Genomic DNA, 23,008 nt, shown 5'->3' with positions numbered 1-23,008 from the left:
ACAATGATGTTTTTTGATGATCCAACCTTTGACATTTATGTTGATAAGAAAAACTCTAGACTAAGTGGTCCAGAGAACTAAAGCAGTAGGTTGGTTCCCATATTCTCACAACTCTAATTAATCCCACCAATTTCCTTATGAAACCAAACACAAACACGTGATTTAAAACTGAATAAAATGCCTTGTAATCAGAAATATCTTAAGAGAAGTCTACATAAAATATGGGGTGTAGGAATATGTTCTGGTACATGTATTTTTGTTGTTGTTTGTTTTGTTTTAATAAATTAATTGAAGTAGTTTATTATTTTACATTTCTTCACTCACAGATTCCAAAGTAAACAACCACTATCAAATGGAAGAAAAGATTCTCAATAGACATTTTGCTAATATTTTTCTTTATGTAATTTTCAGGCTTTCTTTAGTCAGAAACAAGTCTAATGGTTTTGAAGTTTCCAGATTACCTGTTCTATTGTTTGTTTTTTATTAGGCAAGTAAAGCTTGAGATGGATCAGTACAAAGAAGAACTGTCTAAAATGGAAAAAGAAATAATGCACCTAAAACGAGATGGAGAAAATAAAGCCATACATCTCTCTCAATTAGATATGATCTTAGATCAGACAAAGATAGAACTAGAAAGGAAAACAAGTGCTGGTAAGCAAACAGTTGACTGAGTTTAGCTCCTTGTATATTTGTACTTAAGAAGTTGAATAAAATGAGAATTTGAGGTGGTGGGGCTGGAAGGGACCAAGAGTGTTCAGTATTTTGCCTCATACAGATGAATAAAACTGGATATTCTCTTTTTTTTAAGTCAATCTTGTTTTTATTTTATTTTAAAACCGGATACTTAATTATAATTATTTAAAAGTTCTTAGTAAAAAAAATGGTTTGTATATTGTTATAAAGCTATTCTTTCCTCATAATAGTGAAGGAGTTAGAGAAGTTACAACACCACACGGAAACTGAACTAACAGAAACTTTGCAGAAACGGGAAGCACTGGAGACTGAACTACACAATGCTCATGGAGAATTAAAAAGTACTTTAAGACAACTGCAGGAATTGAGAGATGTACTACAGAAAGCTCAGTTATCGTTGGAGGAAAAATATACTACCATAAAGGATCTCACAGCGGAACTTAGGTAAGTTAAATAATAAGAACTGAAAAAAAAAAAAAGAACTGATATCACAATTACAGGTATTTCTTTTATTACTCTGAATCCTTGGGTGATACAATAAAATTTATTATTGAATTCTAGGTTTCCAAACTTCTAACTGCCTTTGGTTTGCTGTGGCCCATCTAGTCAACTATCCCATGTTCCATCTAATTGATTCAGCTGTTGTTATTGGCTGCTAATACTTCTACCCTTATTTGGATCATTTTACACTGGCTGTAGTGGCAAAGAGAAGGAAAAAAAGGAACAGTTGGGCAAGCATATAGCAGTGGCTAATAGCAAATTATTATTAGTAGTAGTATTACTCTTTATATTAACTCCATATTTTATGTTAGGACTGTGTCAGGGACTTCATATATGTTCTCACTCATTTCCTTACAACATATATACTTCCACCTTTTTTTTTTCTTTTTTTATAGATAAGATGATGAAGTCTTGGGCTGGGGATGTGGCTCAAGCGGTAACGCGCTTGCCTGGCATGCGTGAGGCACTGGGTTCGATCCTTAGCACCACATAAAAAAATAAAATAAAGATGTTGTGTCCACTGAAAACTAAAAAATAAATATTAAAGAATTCTCTCTTGGGGCTGGGGATGTGGCTCAAGCGGTAGCGCGATCGCCTGGCGTGCGTGTGGCCCGGGTTCGATCCTCAGCACCACATACAAACAAAGATGTTGTGTCCGACGATAACTGAAAAATAAATATTAAAATTCTCTCTCTCTCCTCCCTCTCTCTCCCTCTCTCACTCTCTCTTTAAAAAAAAAAAAAAAAAGAATTCTCTCTTGGGCTGGGGATGTGGCGCAAGTGGTAGCGCGCTCGCCTGGCATGCATGTGTGCGGCCCAGGTTCGATCCTCAGCCCCACATACAAACAAAGATGTTGTGTCTGTCGAAAACTAAAAAAAATAAATATTAAAATATTCTCTCTCTCTCTCTCTCTCTCTCTCTTTCTCTTTAAAAAAAATTCTCTCTCTCTCTCTCTTAAAAAAAGAAAAAAAGATGATGAAGTCTTGAGAAAAATATATATAACTAAATGCCCAAAGTAATACAGGTGGGGTCTAGAGAAGGGAATTAAATTTAAGTCTGTCCAACTGTGATACTATGATTAACAATAATATCATAGAATACTATCTAGCACTCATGTATACTGAGTAGAGGTGGAGAGCTAGACCACAGCCAAAGCATTCCCATAGACCCAGAAAAGGAAAAACGTTACAAAGCAGATGTGAAATGTGGAATAAAGAACAAGATAAAGAACAAGATGACCCCCCAAAAATTAGATAACATACCCTAGGATTCTGTTTCCATGTACTTATCCTTAATAAATTTCCTATGGCTTTAAATATTATCCCACAGACATTTCCAAACCCATATCTGCAGTATTGATCTCTTCCTTAAATTCCAGATTAAATACCCAACTACTAACTTGTTATTTCCACTTTGATATTTTTAAAAAGCATCTAAGGCTTGATGTTGGCCAAAATACAACTCATTTATTTCATCGTAATGCTGCACCCCTTATTTAGGTATCATGCAGTTGCTCAAACCAGAAATCTGGAAGATTATTATATCTTTCCATCTCTTTTTTTTTCAGGTCATTATGCAACATTGTTTGTAAAATGTATTTTTAAATCCATGGATTTATTGGCCTCTTTTCTTTCCCACTTTACCATGAGCTATCATCTCTCACCTGTTCTTGCTGTGGCTTCCTAATTGGTCTCCCTGCCTGCATTCTGGATTCCCTCAATCTTCTATTTTCCACAGAATAGATAACTTTTTTTGTTGTTGTTTACAAGGGATTGAACCTGGGGCACTTTACCACTGAGCTACAGCCTTAGTCCTTCTTTTTTTTTTTTTTTTTTTTTTAAGATAGGCTTTCACGGGTTGGGGATGTGGCTCAAGCGGTAGCTCGCTCGCCTGGGATGCGTGCGGCCCGGGTTCGATCCTCATCACCACATACCAACAAAGATGTTGTGACTGCCGAGAACTAAAAAAATAAATATTAAAAAATTCTCTCTCTCTCTCTCTCCTCTCACTCTTTCTTTAAAAAAAAAAAAAAAAAAAAAAGATAGGCTTTCACTAAATTGCTAAGGCTGGCTTTGGACTTTCTATCCTCCTGCCTCAGCCTCTTGATTTGCAGGGGTTACAGGTGTGCACCACTGCTCCCTGCTCAATTTATAATTTGAAACATTTAATTAGCTCATCTTATTTCCCTATTTAAACTTTCTGTGGTTTCCCAAAACATTCAGAATAAAAGTCAAACTCCTTTAGAAATGAAAATCAGAACCACAGTGAGATACCGTTTCATAGCCAGTAGGACAACCATTTTTTAAAAAAAGAAAGAAAAAAGAAAAACCAGAAAATAACAAGTGTTGGTAAGTGTGTAGAGAAATTGGAATCTTCATATATTGCTGGTGGGAACATTTAAAATGATGGTAGCTGCTGTGGAAAATAGTTTAGTAGTCTTTAAATAAATTAAACATAAAATTAACCAGATGATAGAGAACCAGGAGCTCTCTACTACTGAGTTACATTCCCTAGCCCTTTATTTATTTTGAGTCAGAGCTTTGCTAAATTGTTCAGGCTGGCCTTAAACTTAAGATCCTCTGCTTTCAGCCTCCAAAATACTTGGGATTACAGGCATACGCCATCACCCCTGGCTAAAACAGTGAAATCTTAAATTCTAGCTAATAGATTAATTTTATAAGCTCAGCTCTTTTCAAAGAAGATTTCCTTAGAATTAATTTCATATTGTTTTTAAAATATTAGTTTAAGGGACTGGGGGGTGTGGCGTGGTGGTGGAAATGGTTACCTTAGCATGCAGAAGACCCCTGAGTTCAATCCCTAGTTCCACAATAAGATAAAATTAGCTTTAGAATCTGCTTTTAAAAATGAGTACCTTTATCATGGGGTTCAATCTCCAGTACCACAAAAAATAATAAATAAATGTCAGTATCTTTATTAACATTGTTTCATGTTTCTGACTGGAAGATCATATGAAGATTTTTAAGATCAACCTTTTCATCCTCTGTAATATCAGAACTAAGAGTTCCATGTTGAAATTCTCTTAAAAGTATATTAATATTAAGCATTTTATAATATAAAATTATATATGCTAATGTTTTAGAAAGGCTAGAATTCATTAAAACTTTATTTTAAATGTTTTGTATTAGACTTTAGTACTTCATTATGTGTAAGACATTTTGAGTATAATCCCCCTGTGAAATACAATAGTTAGGGTTGGGGATACAGCTCAGGTAGAGTGCTTGCCTAGCATACAAGGAATACAAAACTTGAGAATAAATATCTCACTCTATAGTAATAAAGTCACAGCTATTACATGTAAAAGATTTTCAAATATACCCATGATCTATGTATGAAAAAACAATGGATTTTTTTTTGGGGGGGGGGAACCAGGGATTGAACCCAGGGGTGCTTAACCACTGAGCCATATCCCTTTTTTTATATTTTGAGACAGCATCTCATTAAGATGCTCAGGGCCTCACCAAGTTGCTGAAGCTGGCTTTGAACCTACTATCCTCCTGCCTCATCCTACAAAGCCACTGGGATCATAGGCATGCATTGCACCTAGCTGGATTTTTTTTTTTTAAGAAAAACTCTTAAATCAATTCAATCTTAGAGCCCTGGGAGTTATTTAACAATTATCTTAAATTGTCCATAATAGTACATTTTTTTGTTAACTATGTGTTGTCATTTTCTTTATACATCATTCCTTTAATTTGAACCCTTCAATTTGTATTAATTACATATATTTCTTTGCTTTTACTTTATAGGCAAAATAACCCTGTTGGCCTAACTTTTTAAAACTATAGTATTCCTACTATCTGCTTTGATCTGTTTTTTTTTTTTTTTATAAATTGCAGAGACTGTAAGATGGAGATTGAAGACAAAAAGCAAGAACTCCTTGAAATGGATCAGGCACTTAAGGAGAGAAATTGGGAGCTAAAGCAAAGAGCAGCTCAGGTTGATTTTTAAAAATTGTGTACACACACACAGAGACGTATATTTTTTAACCACTGAGTCATATCCCCAGCATTTTATTTTATTTATTTACTATTTAATTTTTTTGAGACAAGAGTCTCACTAAGTTGCCTTAGGGCCTTGCTAAGTTGCTGAGGCTGGCCTTGATCTTATAATCTTTTTTTAAAATAAATTAATTAATTTATTTTAACTAGGTATATATGAAAGCACAATGCATTTTGATTTATTATACACAATTGCAACACAACTTTTCATTTCTCTGATTGTACATGATGTAGCATTGTACCATATGTGCAGTCATACGTGTACCTAGGGTAATAATGTCCATCTCATTCCACCATCTTTCCTGCCCCCACGCCCCCTCCCCTTTTCTCCCTTCCCTTTGCCCAATCAAAATTTCTCCATTTTTTCCCACATCCCCCTTGAACTTGTAATCTTCCTGCCTCAGCCTCCTAAATTGCTGGGATTATAGGCATGCACCATCAAACATGCATCTTAATTATATTTTAATATATTTTTTTTAGTTGTAGATGGACATGATACCTTTATTTATTTATTTATTTTTATGTGGTGCTGAGGATTGAACCCAGTGCTTCACACATGTGAGGCAAGCACTCTCAACTGAGCCACAACCCCAGCCCTTAATTATATTTTAATGAAATTTTTTGTTATGACAAATCATATAGGGTTTCAGAAGTGACCAATTTTTGGTAAAATGTGCATTTTATATTTGTTTTATCTCTGCACATAAACGCTTTTTGAGTTAGAAATATATTATTTCTTTATTTTGATGTCTTTATAGCAACTGGTTTTTGAGAATAAGGGTTAGTTTAGCTTAGTTTCCGAGTGTTTTAATATCTTATTCTATATCAGAAGAGAATGGGATAAAAGAAGTTATTTTATCAATTAAATGTTGGAGGAACAAAAATATTTGGAAGGCATTTAGCAGTTTTTATCCAGCATAAGATGGAGTCTTAATCATTTGATTTGTTATTTATGAACAATCATTATAAGCTGGGCGCCGTGACACACTCCTGTGATCCCAGCAGCACGGGAGGCTGAGACAGGAGGATCGCAAGTTCAAAGCTAGCCTCTGCAAAAGCAAGGTGATAGGCAACTCAGTGAGACCCTGTCTCTAAATAAAATACAAAAAATAGGGCTGGGGATGTGGCTCAGTGGTCAAGTACCCCTGAGTTCAATCCCCACTACCAATAACAATAATAATAATTATTATATATGTGGGCTCAAGCCCCAGTATTAGTAATTAATCATTATTTTTCCTATTTAAAAAAAATGTTTAGGGGCTGGGATTGTGGCTCAGCAGTAAGAGCACTTGCCTAGCACAGGCGGGACCTGGGTTCGATCCTCAGCACCATCTAAAAATAAAGGCATTGTATTGTGTCCATCTACATCTAAAAAATGAATATAAAAAAATGTTTGACATGAGTTTCAATTTGTTATATCCGCTATAAATAATTCCAAAGCACATTCTAAGCATATAGATTTCACATCAGAGTAAAATTGAACAACAGTTTAATATTGCTTCTGTTTTTAGGTTACCCATTTGGATATGACTATTCGAGAACACAGAGGAGAAATGGAACAAAAAATAATTAAATTAGAGGGTAATCTGCAGAAATCGGAATTGGAACTTAAAGATTGCAACAAACAGGTAATTATTGAAAGTTTACACATCTTAAATTGTTTAAAAAATTACTTTGGGCTAGCTAAGTGATAATTCCAGCTACTGGGGAAGCTGAGGTAGGAGGATGTCAAGTTTGAGGTTAGTCAAGGCAACTTTGTGAGAACCTTTTTCAAAATAAAGACTAAAAGGGACTAGGGATGTGGTCTACCATGCACATGGATGTTAGTTCATCCTCAGTGTTGCAGAAAACAAAAACAAAACACACTAAAACTGTAAGCAATCTGGGACTGAGGTTGTGGCTCACCAGTAGAGTGCTCGCCTAGCACTTGTGAGACACTAGGTTCAATCCTCAGCATCACATAAAAATAAATAAGTAAAATAAAGGTATAAAAGGCCCAAACTTTTTTAAAAATTATTTTTATTCTAATTTGTTATATTTGACAGCAGAATGCATTACAATTCATATTACACATATAGAGCACAATTTTTCATATCTCTGGTTGTATACAAAGTATATTCACACCATTCGTGTCTTCATATATGTACTTAGGGTAATGATGTCCATCTCATTTAAAAAAAACTGTAAGCAATCATTCACATAAAACAGCTTTTTGTTTTGTTTTGTTTTGAGACAGTCTGGTCTGAAACTTCTTAGGTTCAAGTGATCTTCCTGCTTCAGCCTTCTGAATAGCTGGAACTACAGATGATGACATTGATGACATTTTTCTTTTTTTCTCCTTTTTATGTAATTTTGAGTGTAATGTTTTTTAATATCCTATAATATGTCCCCATACTACTTATAATATGTCTGAATATGAATAAAATATTTCTGGAAGAATTTGTAAGTAATTCTGGAAACTGGTTGCTTCTAAGGAAGAATAAAATAGGAAGGATACTTTTTCTTCTTTAGAGTTTGTTTTTTTGTTTGATTTGGAGGTACTGGGATTTGAACCTGGGGTCACTTTACCACTGAGCTACATCCCAGTTCATTTTATTCTTTTTAAATATTAATGCAGGCTCTTGCTTAGGCTGGCCTCAAACTTGTGATCCTCCTGCCTCAGCCTTTCAATTCACTGGGATTAAAGGTGTACACCACCACAACTTTGTCTCTATATTTTAACCTCATGCATATATTATATATAAAATTATTTGTAAGGTCATGTAACATTTGTTGTTTTAATGTACACTTTTTTCTTATACAAATTATGTTTGAAACTTTTATCTTTTTAATATATTTTAAATGTAAACATAAGCTTTTTATTTTTATTTTTTAGTTGTAAATGAACACAATACCTTTATTTTACTTTTTTATGTGGTGCTGAGGATCAAACTCAGTGCCTCATGTGTGCTAGGCAAGTGCTCTACCACTGGACCACAATCCCAACCCCCACATAAGCATCTATTTTTTTTAATTGTAGTTGTACACAATAATTTTATTTTATTTATTTATTTTTATGTAATGCTGAGGATCAAACCCAGTGCCTCTCATGTGCTAGGTGACTGCTGTACCTCTGAGCCACAACCCCAACCCCCATAAGCATCTTATTAAGCACAAAAATTCATATGCTTATTTCTAAATGATGATTGTCTTAATAATTTTTTACTTTACTTTTGATGTTTTAGATTTGAGTATTTAAAGTTTGAATTATTCAGAACATAACTATGATTGTTCTGTTTCCTTTTTTCCATTATTACATTAATAATGCTCATCTGTTTAAAATTAAGATAGAAAATTTAAATGAAAAATTGCAAAATGCCAAAGAACAGCTTCGAGAGAAAGAGTTCGTAATGCTACAAAATGAACAGGAGATAAGTCAACTGAAAAAGGAAACTGAAAGAACAAATCAAAGATTGAAAGAAATGGAGAGTGTAAGCAAAAATTATTTTCCACCTAAGGAAGAAGTATTCTTGAAAGAGTGAAATGAATATTTATGTTTTAAACTGTGAACTTTAATATATAGAAACAGTGCCATAAGTATTTTTAGGCCATGTATTTATACAAAATGCCTTAAGTTTCTTCTTTAACTTTTAAAAATATTACAATGGTTTACAATGTCTTATTTATCTTTTTATCTCCTACCTTTCCTTTACATGTTATCTCTCATGCAGTCCGCAGTACATGCTTATAATATGTACTGAGAATCTACCATGTAATAGACTTGAAGATACAGATATTAGTAAGAGTCTTTTTTGTACTTGAGGAACTCCATCCAGAGAGTGTGTAAAAAGATGATAATTGTTCATTATTAAAGCTAAATACATTGTTACCAGATGAAGTTTGATGACTTTATATCATCAGTTTGCATGTGTGTTGATTTGTAAATCCATTCATCCCACTTGCCTTTTTAAAAAGTGAATTTGTTTCCAATGTCTGTAACTTTTTCTTGTTTTTAAATACTCAACTGTTAAATCTTCAGATATAACTCTTTTTTTATATTTATTCTTTAGTTGTAGATGGACACAATACCTTTATATAATTTTTATGTGATGCTGGGGATTGAACTCAGTGCCTCATGCATGCTAAGTGAGTGCTTTTCCTCTGAGCCACAACCCAAGCCCCAAATATAACTCTTTATTGTATTGGACTCTCTCTCTCTCTCTCTCTCTCTCTCTGGCATATACATTCATAAGGGTAGCCATTTTTTTAAAAAAAATATATTTTTTAGTTGTAGTTGGACACAATATTTTATTTATTTATTTTTATGTGGTGCTGAGGTTCAAACCCACAGCCTCATGCATGCTTGGCAGAGCGCTCTACCACTGAGCCACAACCCCAGCCCCAAGGGTAGCCATTTTGACTCCTTTATTCACTCCTGTATCCCCAACACCTAGAACTGTACATATCATATAGTAAGTATGAATAAGTATTTGTTTAATTAATTACATATATAAATCAAGCAGGGTCTTTGAGAGTAAGTTTAGGCCCCAGTAGAGATGGGGAAAATGATTATTAATCCTATTATTACCAGCTCTATTATGTCTGATCTCTAACAAGGAAGGGCTAAAAATACTTATATAACATTTATATTTATTTATAACCTGTGCCTCCATTCCAAACATCAAAGCCCTAGTGATCTGTACTGGTTTCTTTCCTTCTTCGTCCTTGAAGTCAAGTGTCCTTACCTACTGTATAACCTATCTCACATGGGTGATTTAGAACTAATTTTCTTCTCTTTTTTTTTTTCTTTTTCTTTTCCCCCTCTAAGAAGCAATACTGGTTGAGTATTCCTTATTTAAAAAGCTTTCGACCAGAAGTGTTTTGGATTTTGAATTTCTTCTGATTTTGGAATATTTGCATACATATATGGGACATCTCTGTGCTTTGTACACATAGTCTGAAGATAAATTTAATATAATATTTTCAATAAATTTGTATCTGAAACAAAGTTTAATGTCATGGAATTTTCCACTTGTGGTTTCATGTTAGTATTCAGGAAGTTTTTCATTTTCAGAATATTTTAGATTTTGGATTTTCATAGTAGGGATACTCAACCTATACTTTATGAGGGATTTAATTGAATAATGTAAAAAATATTTCAGAGGGAGGAGTAGCCCCAATAACATGTCTTTATAAAGAGTGAGATCATAACCTTAACCCAGCTATGTCTATTAATGGTAGATTTTAATTATCCATGCAAATATATTCTTCATTTTTACATGAATAATCAAATATTGACTTCTTTTTTCTCTTTGTAGTATAATATATATTCTTTCATAAATGTTATATTCATAATGGTAAAGGATTATAAAGCTTGATATATTAAGTCATGCAAAATTAATCACTAATAGTTTCAGACTTATTGTACTTTTACCATTTGCTTATTAAAAATTTTTTTTCTGAATATCAGTTTCACAATGGGTAATACACACTGTATGTTAAATTTTATAGGGATTTAGTTTGGAGGGGAAATTTCACTTAGTAAAAAATAATCAGAATAAGAAGTACATTGTGTATTTCATTTTGAAACCACAAATTTCTTGTGCTTTTCAGGTTATGAAAGATCAGGAACAGTATATTGCTACTCAGTACAAGGAGAGCATAGATTTGGGGCAAGAATTGAGGCTGACTAAGGAGCAGAAGCAAACCTCTCAAACAGAATTGGTGGAGGCTCGTCGTCAACAAGTCCAAGCACAGAGAGAAATAGAAAGGCTCTCCAGTGAACTAGAAGATATAAAGCAAATCTCTAAAGAGAAAGTAATCCCTATTCTAAATAGTTTCATTATTATTGAAAGATTTTTTAAATTTTTAACACTTTGAACTGTATTATATAGTTCTTGCAAAAAATGAACCAAGTTTCAGAAAAATGTGAATGTACAGAGAATGGTTTAGTGCTAGAGCACTTGCCTAGCATGCCTGAGGCCTTGAGTTCAAATACCAGTAGTGCAAACAAAACAGTATGATTATACTTAATACCACTAAATTATACACTTAAAAGTGGTTAAGAAGGTAAATTTTATGTTTTGTACAATTTTACCATTTATTTATTTATTTATTATAGTATTAGGGATTGAACCCAGGGGTGCTTTACCACTGAGTCACATCTTGAGCCCTAATTTATTTTTATTTTGAGACAGGGTCTCACTAAATTGCTTAGGGCCTTGCTAGGCTGCTAAGGCTGGCCTTAAACAATTCTCCCTGTTCAGCCTCCCCAGTCACTGGGATTACGGGCACACATCACCACACTCCACCAATTTACCACATTTTTAAGAGGAAAAAAGTTATCTGTTATACTTTTATAACTTTGTAATTATAACTAGTAAGTCCTTCAGAACTGTTTGGACTAAACTAATAAGTTCTTGATAAATTGAATTATAAAGCCCTTTTAGACTTTCAAGAGAGTATGAGCTATTGAAGAAAAAATAAACAAATCTTTTTTGAGTAAAAGTTTTTACATTTGTGGCCACTTTTATCTAAATTTGTAATTGTTGGAAATCTTCAGTTCAGAACATTTGGGGAGGTAAAGTGCTTTTATATCTTCTCATATTTACTATGAGACTAACAATTTGTCTTAAAAAAGTATTTAGATTGGGGCTGGGGTTGTGGCTCAGTGGTAGAGTGATTGCCTTGCCTGTATGAGCCCTGGGTTTGATCCTCAGCACCAAAAAAAAATAAATTAAAAAAATAAAGGAATTGTGAAAAAAAAAGTTTACATTAAAAAAAGTATTTAGATTGATTTACTTGTGTTAATTAGACTTTGAGGAAATGTGTTTATTGATATTCTAAAATTTTAATTTAGCATAGGAACTTAAATATTTTTACCTTTAATTTTGATTAAAACCTAACTGTGCTCTGAGTCACATTTCTAAATGATTAAACTAATAAAGAATATATAGAAATTTTTATTGGAGATATATCAGATATTTGGGGGGTCTGTTAGGAAAAGGGAAGCTGTCAACTTTTATCTTATTTCTGACCTTATCAGTAGTATTTAAGTATAGTAAAATTAGATTTATTTGGTAAGATAAGCTCACTTTAAAAGTGAGTTAAGTGCAATTATTTTCTTTTTTAATTTTTTTTTTTAGTTGTTGAGGGACCTTTATTTTATTTATTTATTCATATGTGGTGCTGAGATTCAAACCCAGTGCTTCACACATGCTAGGTAAGTGCTCTACCACTGAGCCACAACCTCACCCCAAGTGGAATTATTTAAGTAGTGTTTTTAATGCCAAGTATGGTGGCATACACCTAATTTAAGCTGTTTAGGAGACTGAAGCAGGAAGATTGAAAATGAAAGGCTAGCCTAGGCAACTTAGTGAGACCTTCTCTCAAAACTAACTAAATAAATAAGGATTGAGGATATAATTCAGTGGCACAGGGGCCCTGAGTTCAATCCCCAGTAATGCTAAATAAATAAATATACATGTGTATATATGTGTGTGTGTGTGTGTGTGTGTGTGTGTGTGTGTGTGTGTGTATATATATATATATATATATATATATATATATATATATTTAAAAATGCCTTTTTTTCTGAGAAAAAAGGTAAAAAGTTTTTTCTGGTCCAGGGATTGCAACCAGGGGCACTCAACCACTGAGCCACACCCCCCGCCATTTTTTATATTTTGTTTAGAGACAGGGTCTCGCTGAGTTGCTTAGGGGCTCACTAAGTTGTTAAGGCTGTGATCCCCCTGCCTTAGCCTCCCAAGCCACTGGGATTACAGGTATGCACCACATAACCCAGTGGGAAAAATTTTTATTGCTTTGCTAGCAAAGGAGAAACAGGAGATTCCTGTCCTAGAAGCTGTGATCCTCCCCATCAGAGAGAATAGAGGGTTTTAAAAGAAGTCATATAAATACTTTTTAATATTATGTTTTAACCTCAAACTGAACGTAGATTCATATATTTGTTTTTTGATGTTATTTTTATTGATTCTTTTTAGTTGTACATAACATTAGGATTTATTTTGACATAATTGTAAAAGCATGGAATACAATTTGTTCCAGTTCAGTCCCCAGTACTTCCTTTTTCCCTTCCCTCCTCCCTCACCCTGTTCCCTTCCCTCTATTGATCTTTCTGCTATTCACTTATGGATTTTTTTTTTTTTTTGGTGTCTTGTGGATGTGCATTCGGGGGAGATTTACCAGTGGTATATTCATATATGTACAAAGGAAAGTTAGGTCAGATTCATTCCACTATCTTTCCTTATCCTATTCCTCTTCCCTTCCTTCCTTCCCTTTCATGTACTCCACTGATCTTTCTTTTATTTGTTTTTCACCCTCCACCTCCCCATTTTGGATTAGCTTCCACATATCAGAGAAAACTTCAACCTCTGACTTTTGGGGACTGCCTCATTTCACTTAGCATTTTAGTCTCCAGTTCTATCCATTTACTGGCAAATACCATATTGTCATTCTTCTTTATGGCTGAGTAATACTCCATTATGTATATATACCATGTTTTCTGTATCCATTCTTCTGTTGAAGATCACATAAGTTTGTTTCATAGCTCAGCTATTGTGAATTGTGCTGCCATAAACATCGAGTGGCTGCATCATGTAGTATGTTAGTTTTAAATCATTTGAATATATACTGAGGAGTGAGATAGCTGGGTCATGAAGTTGTTCCATATCTAGTGTTTTGAAGAGTCTCCATACTGTTTTCCAGAATGATTGCACTAGTTTGCAGTCCCACCAAAAATGATGAGTGTACCTTTTTCCCTACATTCTCGCTAACATTTATTGTTATTTATATTCTTGATAATATTGCCTTTCTTACTGAAGTGAGATGAAATCAACATTCCAACATGTTGGCACAGGAACCAACTTAACAGACTTCTAAAGCTTAAGAATTAAAATAAAAAATTAATAAGTGGGATGGCATCAAATTAAAAAGCTTCTTTACAGCAAAGGAAAAAAAGAGTGTGAAGAGAGAGCCTATAGAATGGGATAAAATCTTTGCCACCTGCTTCTTCTGAGAAGAAGTATTCATATACAGAACTCAGAAAATGTAACAGATAACTCAATCAGTAATTGGTTCTTTTTATATTAGTCATTTGATTAGAATTAGTCTTTCTTGCATAAACCATACTCATTCTATCATCTAAAGTTTATTTTGGTTTCTTTAGAGAAAGAATAAAAAGATATTTGTAAATCAAAGTATGTTATATTTTTATAGTGCTTCCCATAATAATTTTTAAAAATTTTTCTTAGTTATACACGGACACAATATCTTTATTTTGTTTATTTATTTTTATGTGGTACTGAGGATCAAACCCAGTGCCTCACATGTGCAAGGCAAGCACTCTGCCACTGAGCCACAACCCGAGCCTGTGCTACCCATAATATCTTACAACTATCTTTTTTAAAAATATTTTTTTAGATGTTGATGGACATTTATTTATTTATTGTGCTGAGAATTGAACCCAGTGCTTCACACATGTGAGGCAAGCACTCTACCATTGAGCCATATAATCCCAGCCCTTTACAACTATCTTGACTGCTTCTAATTGTGTACCAAATGTGTGTGACTCACTTATACAATTGTTTCAAAACATACAATTTACTTTGCACAAAAAAGTTTTCAGTGTTTATAATACTGTATACAATATTTCTGGGGGATATGTTCCAAGACCCCCAGTGGATGCCTAAAGTCACAGACAGTATCAAACTCTATATATACAGCACTTTACAGCTTATCTTTGGCATATGTGGCATTTTGGGGTCATTATTAAGTAAAATAAGTGTTACTTATACATAAGCACTGAAATACTATGATAACCAAGATGGCTACTAGCTAACAGGCATAAACAATAAACAATTTAAGATAGACATGATGGCTATATAGCATATATCGTGTGGATATTTTAGACAAAGTGATGATTCACCTACTGAGCTGAATAGAGCAGAATGACAGATTTCATTATGACACTCTGAACATCTACATTTAAAACTAACTTTTCCTTCCTTCCTTCCTTCATTCTCAGGGATTGAACCCAAGGGCATTTAGCCACTGAGCCACATCCCCAGCTTTTTTTTTTTTTTTTTTTTTTTGAGACAGGGTTGAAGGTTGAAGTCTTGCTAAGCTCAGGCTCATTTTGATCCTCCTGCCTCAGCCTCCCAAGCTCCTGAAATTACAGGCATGTACCACCACATCTGGCCACCTACCTTCTTTCCTTTCTTCCTTCTCTTCCTTTTCTTTTTCTTTATTGAGCTATATCCCCAGTCCTTTTCATTTTTTATTTTGACACAGTCTTGCTGAGTTGCTTAGTGTCTTACAAAATTGCTGAGGCTAGCCGCCATCTTGGGATCTTCCTGCTTCAACCTCCTGAGTCACTGGGATTACAGGTGTGGGCCACCATGTCTGTCTTAAATTATTTATGTAACTTTCCATTTAGTATTTTTGAACTGGGTTTTACTGCAGATTATTGAAACCACAGAAAGCAAAACCATCAAAAGCAAAAACCTAATTCATTTAAGGGGGGGACTTCTGTGTATAATAAAATTGCTTAATTAAAATAACAAGCACAGGTAGTATAAAGTACCATTAAATAAGTTTGGATAACAACAACTCATGGGCTGGGATTGTGGCTCAGTGGTAGAGCACTCACAAGGCACTTGGTTTGATCCTCAGCACCACATAAAAATAAATAAATAAATAAATAAATAAATAAATGTATTGTGTCCATCTACAACTAAAAAAAAAAAAATTTAAAAAACCCTCATTCTTATTAAGCAAATAATGCAACTAGTGAGCAAAAATACAGAATCATACCTAAGAAGGCACTATTATCTGCCAAAGTCCAGCATGCTGTGGTTATTAGTTTGTTTTTACAGAAAGTATTGGTTAGTGAACTTATGGTACCAAATGATACACTAATACTTTCTTACTCGTTGTCCCTGAAAAGTCTCAAAAATGTACCATTTAATTAATTGATTTTGAAGTATGTTTATATAAAGATTAAACTGCTTCTATTAATGCACTGGATTTGTTTAGCTATACTAACAAGATAAACAAATTATATAACCTTTACTCAATATGTCATTTTTTTTTATTTTAATATGTCATTTTTTAAGGAAGCACATGAAATTCACTTAGTTGAAGAATTGGGGGCTTCTCAAGTACGTGAAGCTCATTTAGAAGCAAGAATGCAAGCAGAAATCAAGAAATTGTCAGCAGAAGTAGAATCCCTCAAAGAAGCTTATCATTTGGAGGTAAAGAAAATTTTAATTTGTTATGATATCTCCCACTAAAGTGGGTTGACCTATCTGTACAAAAGTATGAGTCTATCTAGCTCTTAAGTGTTCAATACAGAATAATATATTGTGAGGTTTTTAAATTTTTTAAATATTTTTTAGTTATAGGTAGACACAATATTTTTATTTTATTTTTATGTGGTGCTGAGGATCGAACTCAGTGTCTCACACATGGTAGGCAAGCACTATCTCTGAAACCCAACCCCAGCCCCTTTATTCTTTATTTTGAAATAGGGTTTTACTTAGTTGCTTAGGGCCTTGCTAATTTGGTGAGGCTGCCTTTCAACTGGTAATCCTCCTGCCTCGGCCTCCCCAGATGCTGGGGGACTACAAGTGTGTGCTACTGTGCCTAGCTGTGGTCTTCATTGCTTATAGCTATGCACACAATTTTACATATACAGTGAACTAATATACTGTAAGATTAAGAGCTTGAGTTCCTGAACCAGGCATTCTATGTCCAATACTTGCTTATGGCTAAGCACATTTATGACCCTGGACAAATTACTTAACCTTTCTGTCTAAAGTGGGTATAATGGTTCTATCTCATAAAACTTTGGTGAGAATTAAATGAATTAATACAGTAAAGTTCTTAGACCAAAGCCTGGCCCATCATTATTATGAATTCTAAAATAGTACTTCCAGAAAACTAATTGGAAATATTTAATAGCTGACATAAACAGTTTCATGTGATGTCAGTCTATAGTGCTTTGTAATTTCCAACATTTGTTCTAATAGTAAATTAGAGAGGCAATATTAGGGCTTTTGTAATCTATCAGTGTATCATGAGCCTTTATGGACAAAGCAAGTATTATTGATTAGAATAGTATTTTTCAACTTTTAAAAACTACATTTGAAAATATTGCCCAAAATCTTTGTATATGATCTAAAAAATTTCTCTTTGAGCTTGGTCCTAATAAAACATTTTTCAATAAAATAAGGGTTGCAGATACACTTGTATTAAATTTCTTTGGTAGGGATTTGATAACATTTTTGTGAGGGATTGGTAGGTCTGTATCCAGTTCTCAGGCCAAGATCTTATAACTCTTGGTCTTTAGAGACAAATGTGAATTTTATTAGACTTAAAATAATTATTTAATTGATATTATCTACTCAGTTTAGTGACTCTCAGTAATAATTAGTTCATCTCAAGTGTTTGACCTTCACTCATCATTACACTTTTATATATGACCTTTATTCCGTTTTTATCTGTAATTATCCAGTTGTGTACTTTTAGTTTTATAATTACCTGAAATTATTTAGGAAAAATTGCTTATATAAAATAAGCTGTAAAAATTTGTTCTAGTGTTGCTGTTTAGTATTTGATGCTAATATTTTTATGTCTGTCATAAAAATGTATAATATAGTTTTCTACATTTAGATGGCTGACAAAGATTTATTTATTTTTTGTGGTGCTGGTGATTAACTTAGGGCCTCACACATGGTAGGCAGGCACTGTACTGCTGAGCAATATCCCCAGTCCAACAAAGATTTGTTTTTAAAGTGTGTGTTATTTGAATGTAAAGCTGAGAGGATACAGTATTATCGTAATAATTAGAAAAAGGGATCTTAATTTTTAACAATATTCTTTTTTTAAAATGCAGGCTTCAGAACTGCCGGAAAAGTTACTTAATAATTGCAAAACTCCTGATTTTTTGAGATAAAAATGAGATTGTTTTAACCTTTCATTGTGGAAAATTTTAAAGATATTCAAACTAGCATAGCATAAATAGTGCAAATCCTCCTACGTTTACTGTTCAGCAGTTATCAACTTGTGACCAATTTCATTTAATCCATCAATATGTTGCCCACTTCTTTAATCTAAAAAAGGGAATACTTTAGGGAATGAAAAGCAGTGTTGTTAATAATGACAATAGGACATCAGGCATAAAACCCAGAAAATAAAGAAAGAAAATAAAGGAATTGTGTCCATCTACAACTAAAAATACTTTTTTAAAAATGCCTTTATAGCCATCTTACTTCAGTTAGAATGGCAGTGATCAAGATTACAAACAACAATAAATTCTGGCAAGATTATGGAGAAACACTTGGACATTATTGGTGGGACTGCACACTAGTTCATCCACTCTGGAAAGCAGTTTGGAGATTACTCAAAAAACTAGGGATGGTGGGGCTGGGGTTATGGCTTAGCGGTAGAGCAACTCGCCTGGGTTTGATCCTCAGCACCACATAAAAATAAATAAATAAAATAAAGTTAAAAAAAAAAACTAGGGATGGAACCATCATATGACTCAGCTATCCCACTCTTGGATATTCTCGCAAAAGCTCTAAATCGGCATACTAGAATGAGGCAGCCACATCAGAGTTTATAGTAGCACTATTTGCAATAGCTAAATTATGGAATCAACCCAGATGCCTGTCAGTAAATGAATGGATTAAGAAATTGTGTATATATATGTTCAATGGAGTTCTACTCAGTTATTAAAAAGAATGATGTCATGGTATTTTCATGAATGAAAATGGAGAATATGCTAAGTGAAATTAGCCAAACTCAAGAAACTCAAGGTTGAATGTTATCTCCCCAATGGTAAGCTAGGGTAAAATAAAGGAAAGGTAGAGGAAAGGATAAGATTACATAAAGAGCCAATCAAATGCAAATTAATGAATGAATGAAAGGAAGTCTAGTAGAGGAAGGAGAAGAGAGAAGGGGAGGATGGGAGGAAAAATGGGGAGGGAAAAGGGGTGATGAAGAACTGAAATTGATTTACATGCATGTATGAGTTTGTCAGGATGAATCCAACTACTATGTATAACCATAAAGATCTAATTAAAAAAAGGGACACATTGATAATATAACATGCAAAGGTCAAAATTTAAATAAGTATGTTTTGTATAACTGAACAATTAATTATAATAAAGACCTTTTTAATACTAGATAAATTACCAATAAATTCTCAAATTTAGAATTATCTAAAAAAATGCCTTTATAATTTAATTGTTCAAATCAGGATCCAAATAGAGTCCACTGCATGTGATTAACTGTTAAGTAAATGGAAAACAATGTGTTCCTTCACTCCCTTTTTTCTACTAGTATTTTATTTGTTGAGAAATTAGATGTTTGTGTATTTAAACAGAATTTACTTTCTTTTAAGAAAAAGTGGTAATAGCCAAGTATTAGAATGTTGTTGAAACCAACTCCACCCTATTTTCATTCTTTTTTATTTTTACAATTTGGGGGCTATGTAGATGATTTCACATCAGGAGAACCATACAAAGTGGAAAATATCTGCTGACTCTCAAAAGACTTCTGTTCAGCAGCTAAATGAACAATTAGAGAAGGCAAAACTGGAATTAGAAGAAGCTCAGGACACTGTGAGCAATTTACATCAACAAGTTCAAGATAGGAATGAAGTAATTGAAGCCGCAAATGAAGCATTACTTATTAAAGTAAGTAAACATCTAAGCAATGAAACATGTCTATGAAAAAGTAAATTTATGGGCTGGGATATGGCTCAGTTGTTAGAGTGCTTGCCTCGCATGCACAAGGTCCTAGGTTCAATCTCCAGCACTACCAAAAAAAAAAAAAAAGTAAATTTATGGCCTTTTTTTCCTGTTCTTATAGTTTGTAAAGGACTTTATGGCCAATTATTGACCTGTTTGAATAAAAAGCATTTATTTAGAAGGTAAATTTGAGAAATTATTAATATGCTGTATATCATATTACCCAAAATAAATAATTTGTATAATTTATTTTTATTTTTATTTTTATATTTTTCAAACTTATTTTTTAGTTGTAGTTTGACAGAATACCTTTATTTTATTTATTTATTTTTATGTGGTGTTGAGGATTGAACCCAGGGCCTCACACGTTCTAGACAAGCTCTCTACTGATGAGCCACAACCCCAGCCATAATTTGTATAATTTAAATATAAACCCATGTAACAAATAACAATGATGTTTGAGGGATTTTTACTAAGAAAGTTGAAGCATTTTTCAAAACCAATAAAATTTCTGTAAAATTTATAAAGTAGAAGTACAAAATTATACTTAGAACTTTTTTAGTGGACTTAAACATAATTTTTAAAGTAGCCTGTTGTTATTTATTTACTGTTGTTATTTATTTGTTCATCTTGAAAGTTTGGAATTTGATTTTTTGGGAGGTGCCAAAAAAAGATGTACTTTACCAGCCCTTTATTTTTATTTTTTATTTTGAGACAGGGTCTCAATAAGTTGCCAAGGTCCTTGCTAAGTTGGTACGGTTGACCTCAGACTTGTAATCCTTCTGTCTCAGCCTTCTCAGTCACTGGGATTACAGGCATGTGCCACTGCACCTAGCTGGAATTTCAAATTTATATCAATAGAATGCATAGAGATTAAAAAGTTAACATTGGTTCAAAACTGCCAATATATAAGGTAGAGTTATCAGTGAAGTCCTTTAAAAAAATAACAAATAATAAATAACTTTTATAGCAAAATGGAAGTTATAGAAATGGAAAAACTTAACCAAATAATATGTTAGAAATCTTTCTAATTCTGTACTAACCTGAGCATTTAAATTCTTTTTTGTCATACAGTTGATATTTATGGTAGTAGATGAAAGCTGAATAGACATAGTCTAAAATTATATTTAGGGGTTTAAGGTATAATCAAGGAGTAGAGTATGTGCTTAGCATATGTGAGACCCTGCTTCAGTCCCCAGCACCAAAACAAAACCAAACAAAAATATGTTTAGGCTGAACACTCTATTAATACTTTTATTAAAATGCTAACATTCTGTTGGGCATGGTGGCACACACCTGTAATCCCAGCGGCTCCAGAGGCTGAGGCAGGTGGATTATGAGTGTCAACGCCAGTCTTAGCAACTCAGTGAGGCCCTAAGCAACTCGGTGAGACCCTGTCCTCTACATAAAATACTAAAAGGGCTGGGGATGTAGCTCAGTGACTGAGTACGCCTGGGTTCAATCCCTAGCACCAAAAAAAAAAAAAAAAAAAAAAAAAAAACACCTCTAACATTCCTAGTATTCTGGAGATGCATATGCATAACATACAAAATTAGAAAGCTTCATTGTGAAAAATCAATCTTAAAAATTAAAAGATTCTGCATCGTAATCCCTTATTACAGTAATTATTTCTGCTTACTTGCTGAATATTATCAATGAGGTTAATGCAATTTGACTGTAGATATTAATCATTTACAAGATTTTTAAGTTTATCTACTTAGGAAATTGCAAAAATAGTGGCTGTGTTTAATAGCCTTGCATGTGTGTTATGGAGATACTAGGGATTGAACCCAGGACATTTCACATGCTAGGCATGTGCTCTGTCACTGAGCTACCCTTTTTATTTTAACTTTTTTTTTTTTTTAATTTTGAGATAGAGTCTTGCTGAGTTGCCCAGGTCTGGAATTTTTGATCCTCTTGACTCAGCCTCACAAATAGGTGGGACTATAAGATGTGCCACCATGCTGGGTCAGGAGTAGCCATTCATAAATGAACCATAGATATAGAGAGATCTTTTTTTTTTTAAGTATTGTTTAGTTGTCAATGGACCTTTATTTTATTTATTATATGTAATGCTGAGAATTGAACCCAGTGCCTCACACATGCTAGGCAAGCACTCTGCCACTGAGCCATAACCATAGCCCCTAGAGAGATCTTACAATATGTACTGTAATTAGGCAGTAAAGCAGTCAGAAAATAGAATTCCTTTGTTATCTGACACAGCTCTCAAAAACAACCTCAATAGGCTTTAAAGTCTAAACTGAAGAGGAGTTTGGAAGATAAAAGAGAAAGAAGAAAGTCTAATAGAAGTGTTGAAACAGACCAAGTACAAGTAGCTATAAATAACAGGAAGCAGTTCCATTGACAGCATATATGCTAGTATTTGAGTGCAGTTGGAACATAGGCAAAGCTAAGACAGTGATGGCACACTACAGTAATATTCACACAGTGACCTTCTTTTTGGGGGGATGGGGGGCTTTTACCCGGGATTGAACTCAGAGGCACTCAACCACTGAGCCACATCCTCAACCCTATTTTGTATTTTATTTAGAGACAGGGTCTCACTGAGTTGCTTAGCACCTCACTTTTGCTGAGGCTAGCTTTGAATTCACAATCCTCCTACCTCAGCCTCCCAAGCCATTATGATTACAGGTGTGCACCACCACAGCCAGCTCACAGTGACCTTTGAGTCTTAAGAAAAAGGTTAACCAGATATGGTGGCACACACCTGTAATCCTAGCAATTTGGAAGGCCGAGGCAGTAGGATTACAGTTTCAAGGCTGGCCTTGGCAATTTAGTGAAACCCTGTCTCAATATAAAAATACATACATACATATTTATTTATGTAAATGAATAAATAGCGCTGGGGATGTAGCTTAGTGGTATAACACCCCCAGTACTTGGAAGAAAGAGAGAGAGAGGGAAAACAAAAAAAAAAAAAAGGAAAAGGTGAATTGTTTTTAGTATATTCAATATGCTTCCTTTTATTGAAAAGTTATGTTTTCCTACTTATCTGAGAAATGTTTCTCAATTATTGCAAGA

The 23,008-nt window shown here is 33.7% G+C and overlaps 1 protein-coding gene across 1 annotated transcript in view; it reads left to right on the top strand.

The window, feature by feature from the left end:
- CCDC18 (coiled-coil domain containing 18) overlaps window positions 1-23,008 on the top strand; it is a 115,673-nt gene that overhangs the window by 73,809 nt on the left and 18,856 nt on the right. The window contains exons 21-28 of the mRNA XM_081307403.1: window positions 488-651; window positions 924-1,137; window positions 5,052-5,151; window positions 6,725-6,841; window positions 8,540-8,683; window positions 10,806-11,009; window positions 16,328-16,465; window positions 19,712-19,912. Of these exons, the coding sequence (XP_081163529.1) occupies window positions 488-651; window positions 924-1,137; window positions 5,052-5,151; window positions 6,725-6,841; window positions 8,540-8,683; window positions 10,806-11,009; window positions 16,328-16,465; window positions 19,712-19,912 (1,282 nt within the window). The remainder of the gene's footprint in view (window positions 1-487; window positions 652-923; window positions 1,138-5,051; window positions 5,152-6,724; window positions 6,842-8,539; window positions 8,684-10,805; window positions 11,010-16,327; window positions 16,466-19,711; window positions 19,913-23,008) is intronic.

The sequence above is a fragment of the Spermophilus citellus genome (assembly GCF_964194105.1).
Source record: "Spermophilus citellus genome assembly, chromosome: 9".
Lineage (NCBI taxonomy): Eukaryota > Metazoa > Chordata > Mammalia > Rodentia > Sciuridae > Spermophilus > Spermophilus citellus.
This window is presented reverse-complemented; position numbering and strand designations above follow the sequence as displayed.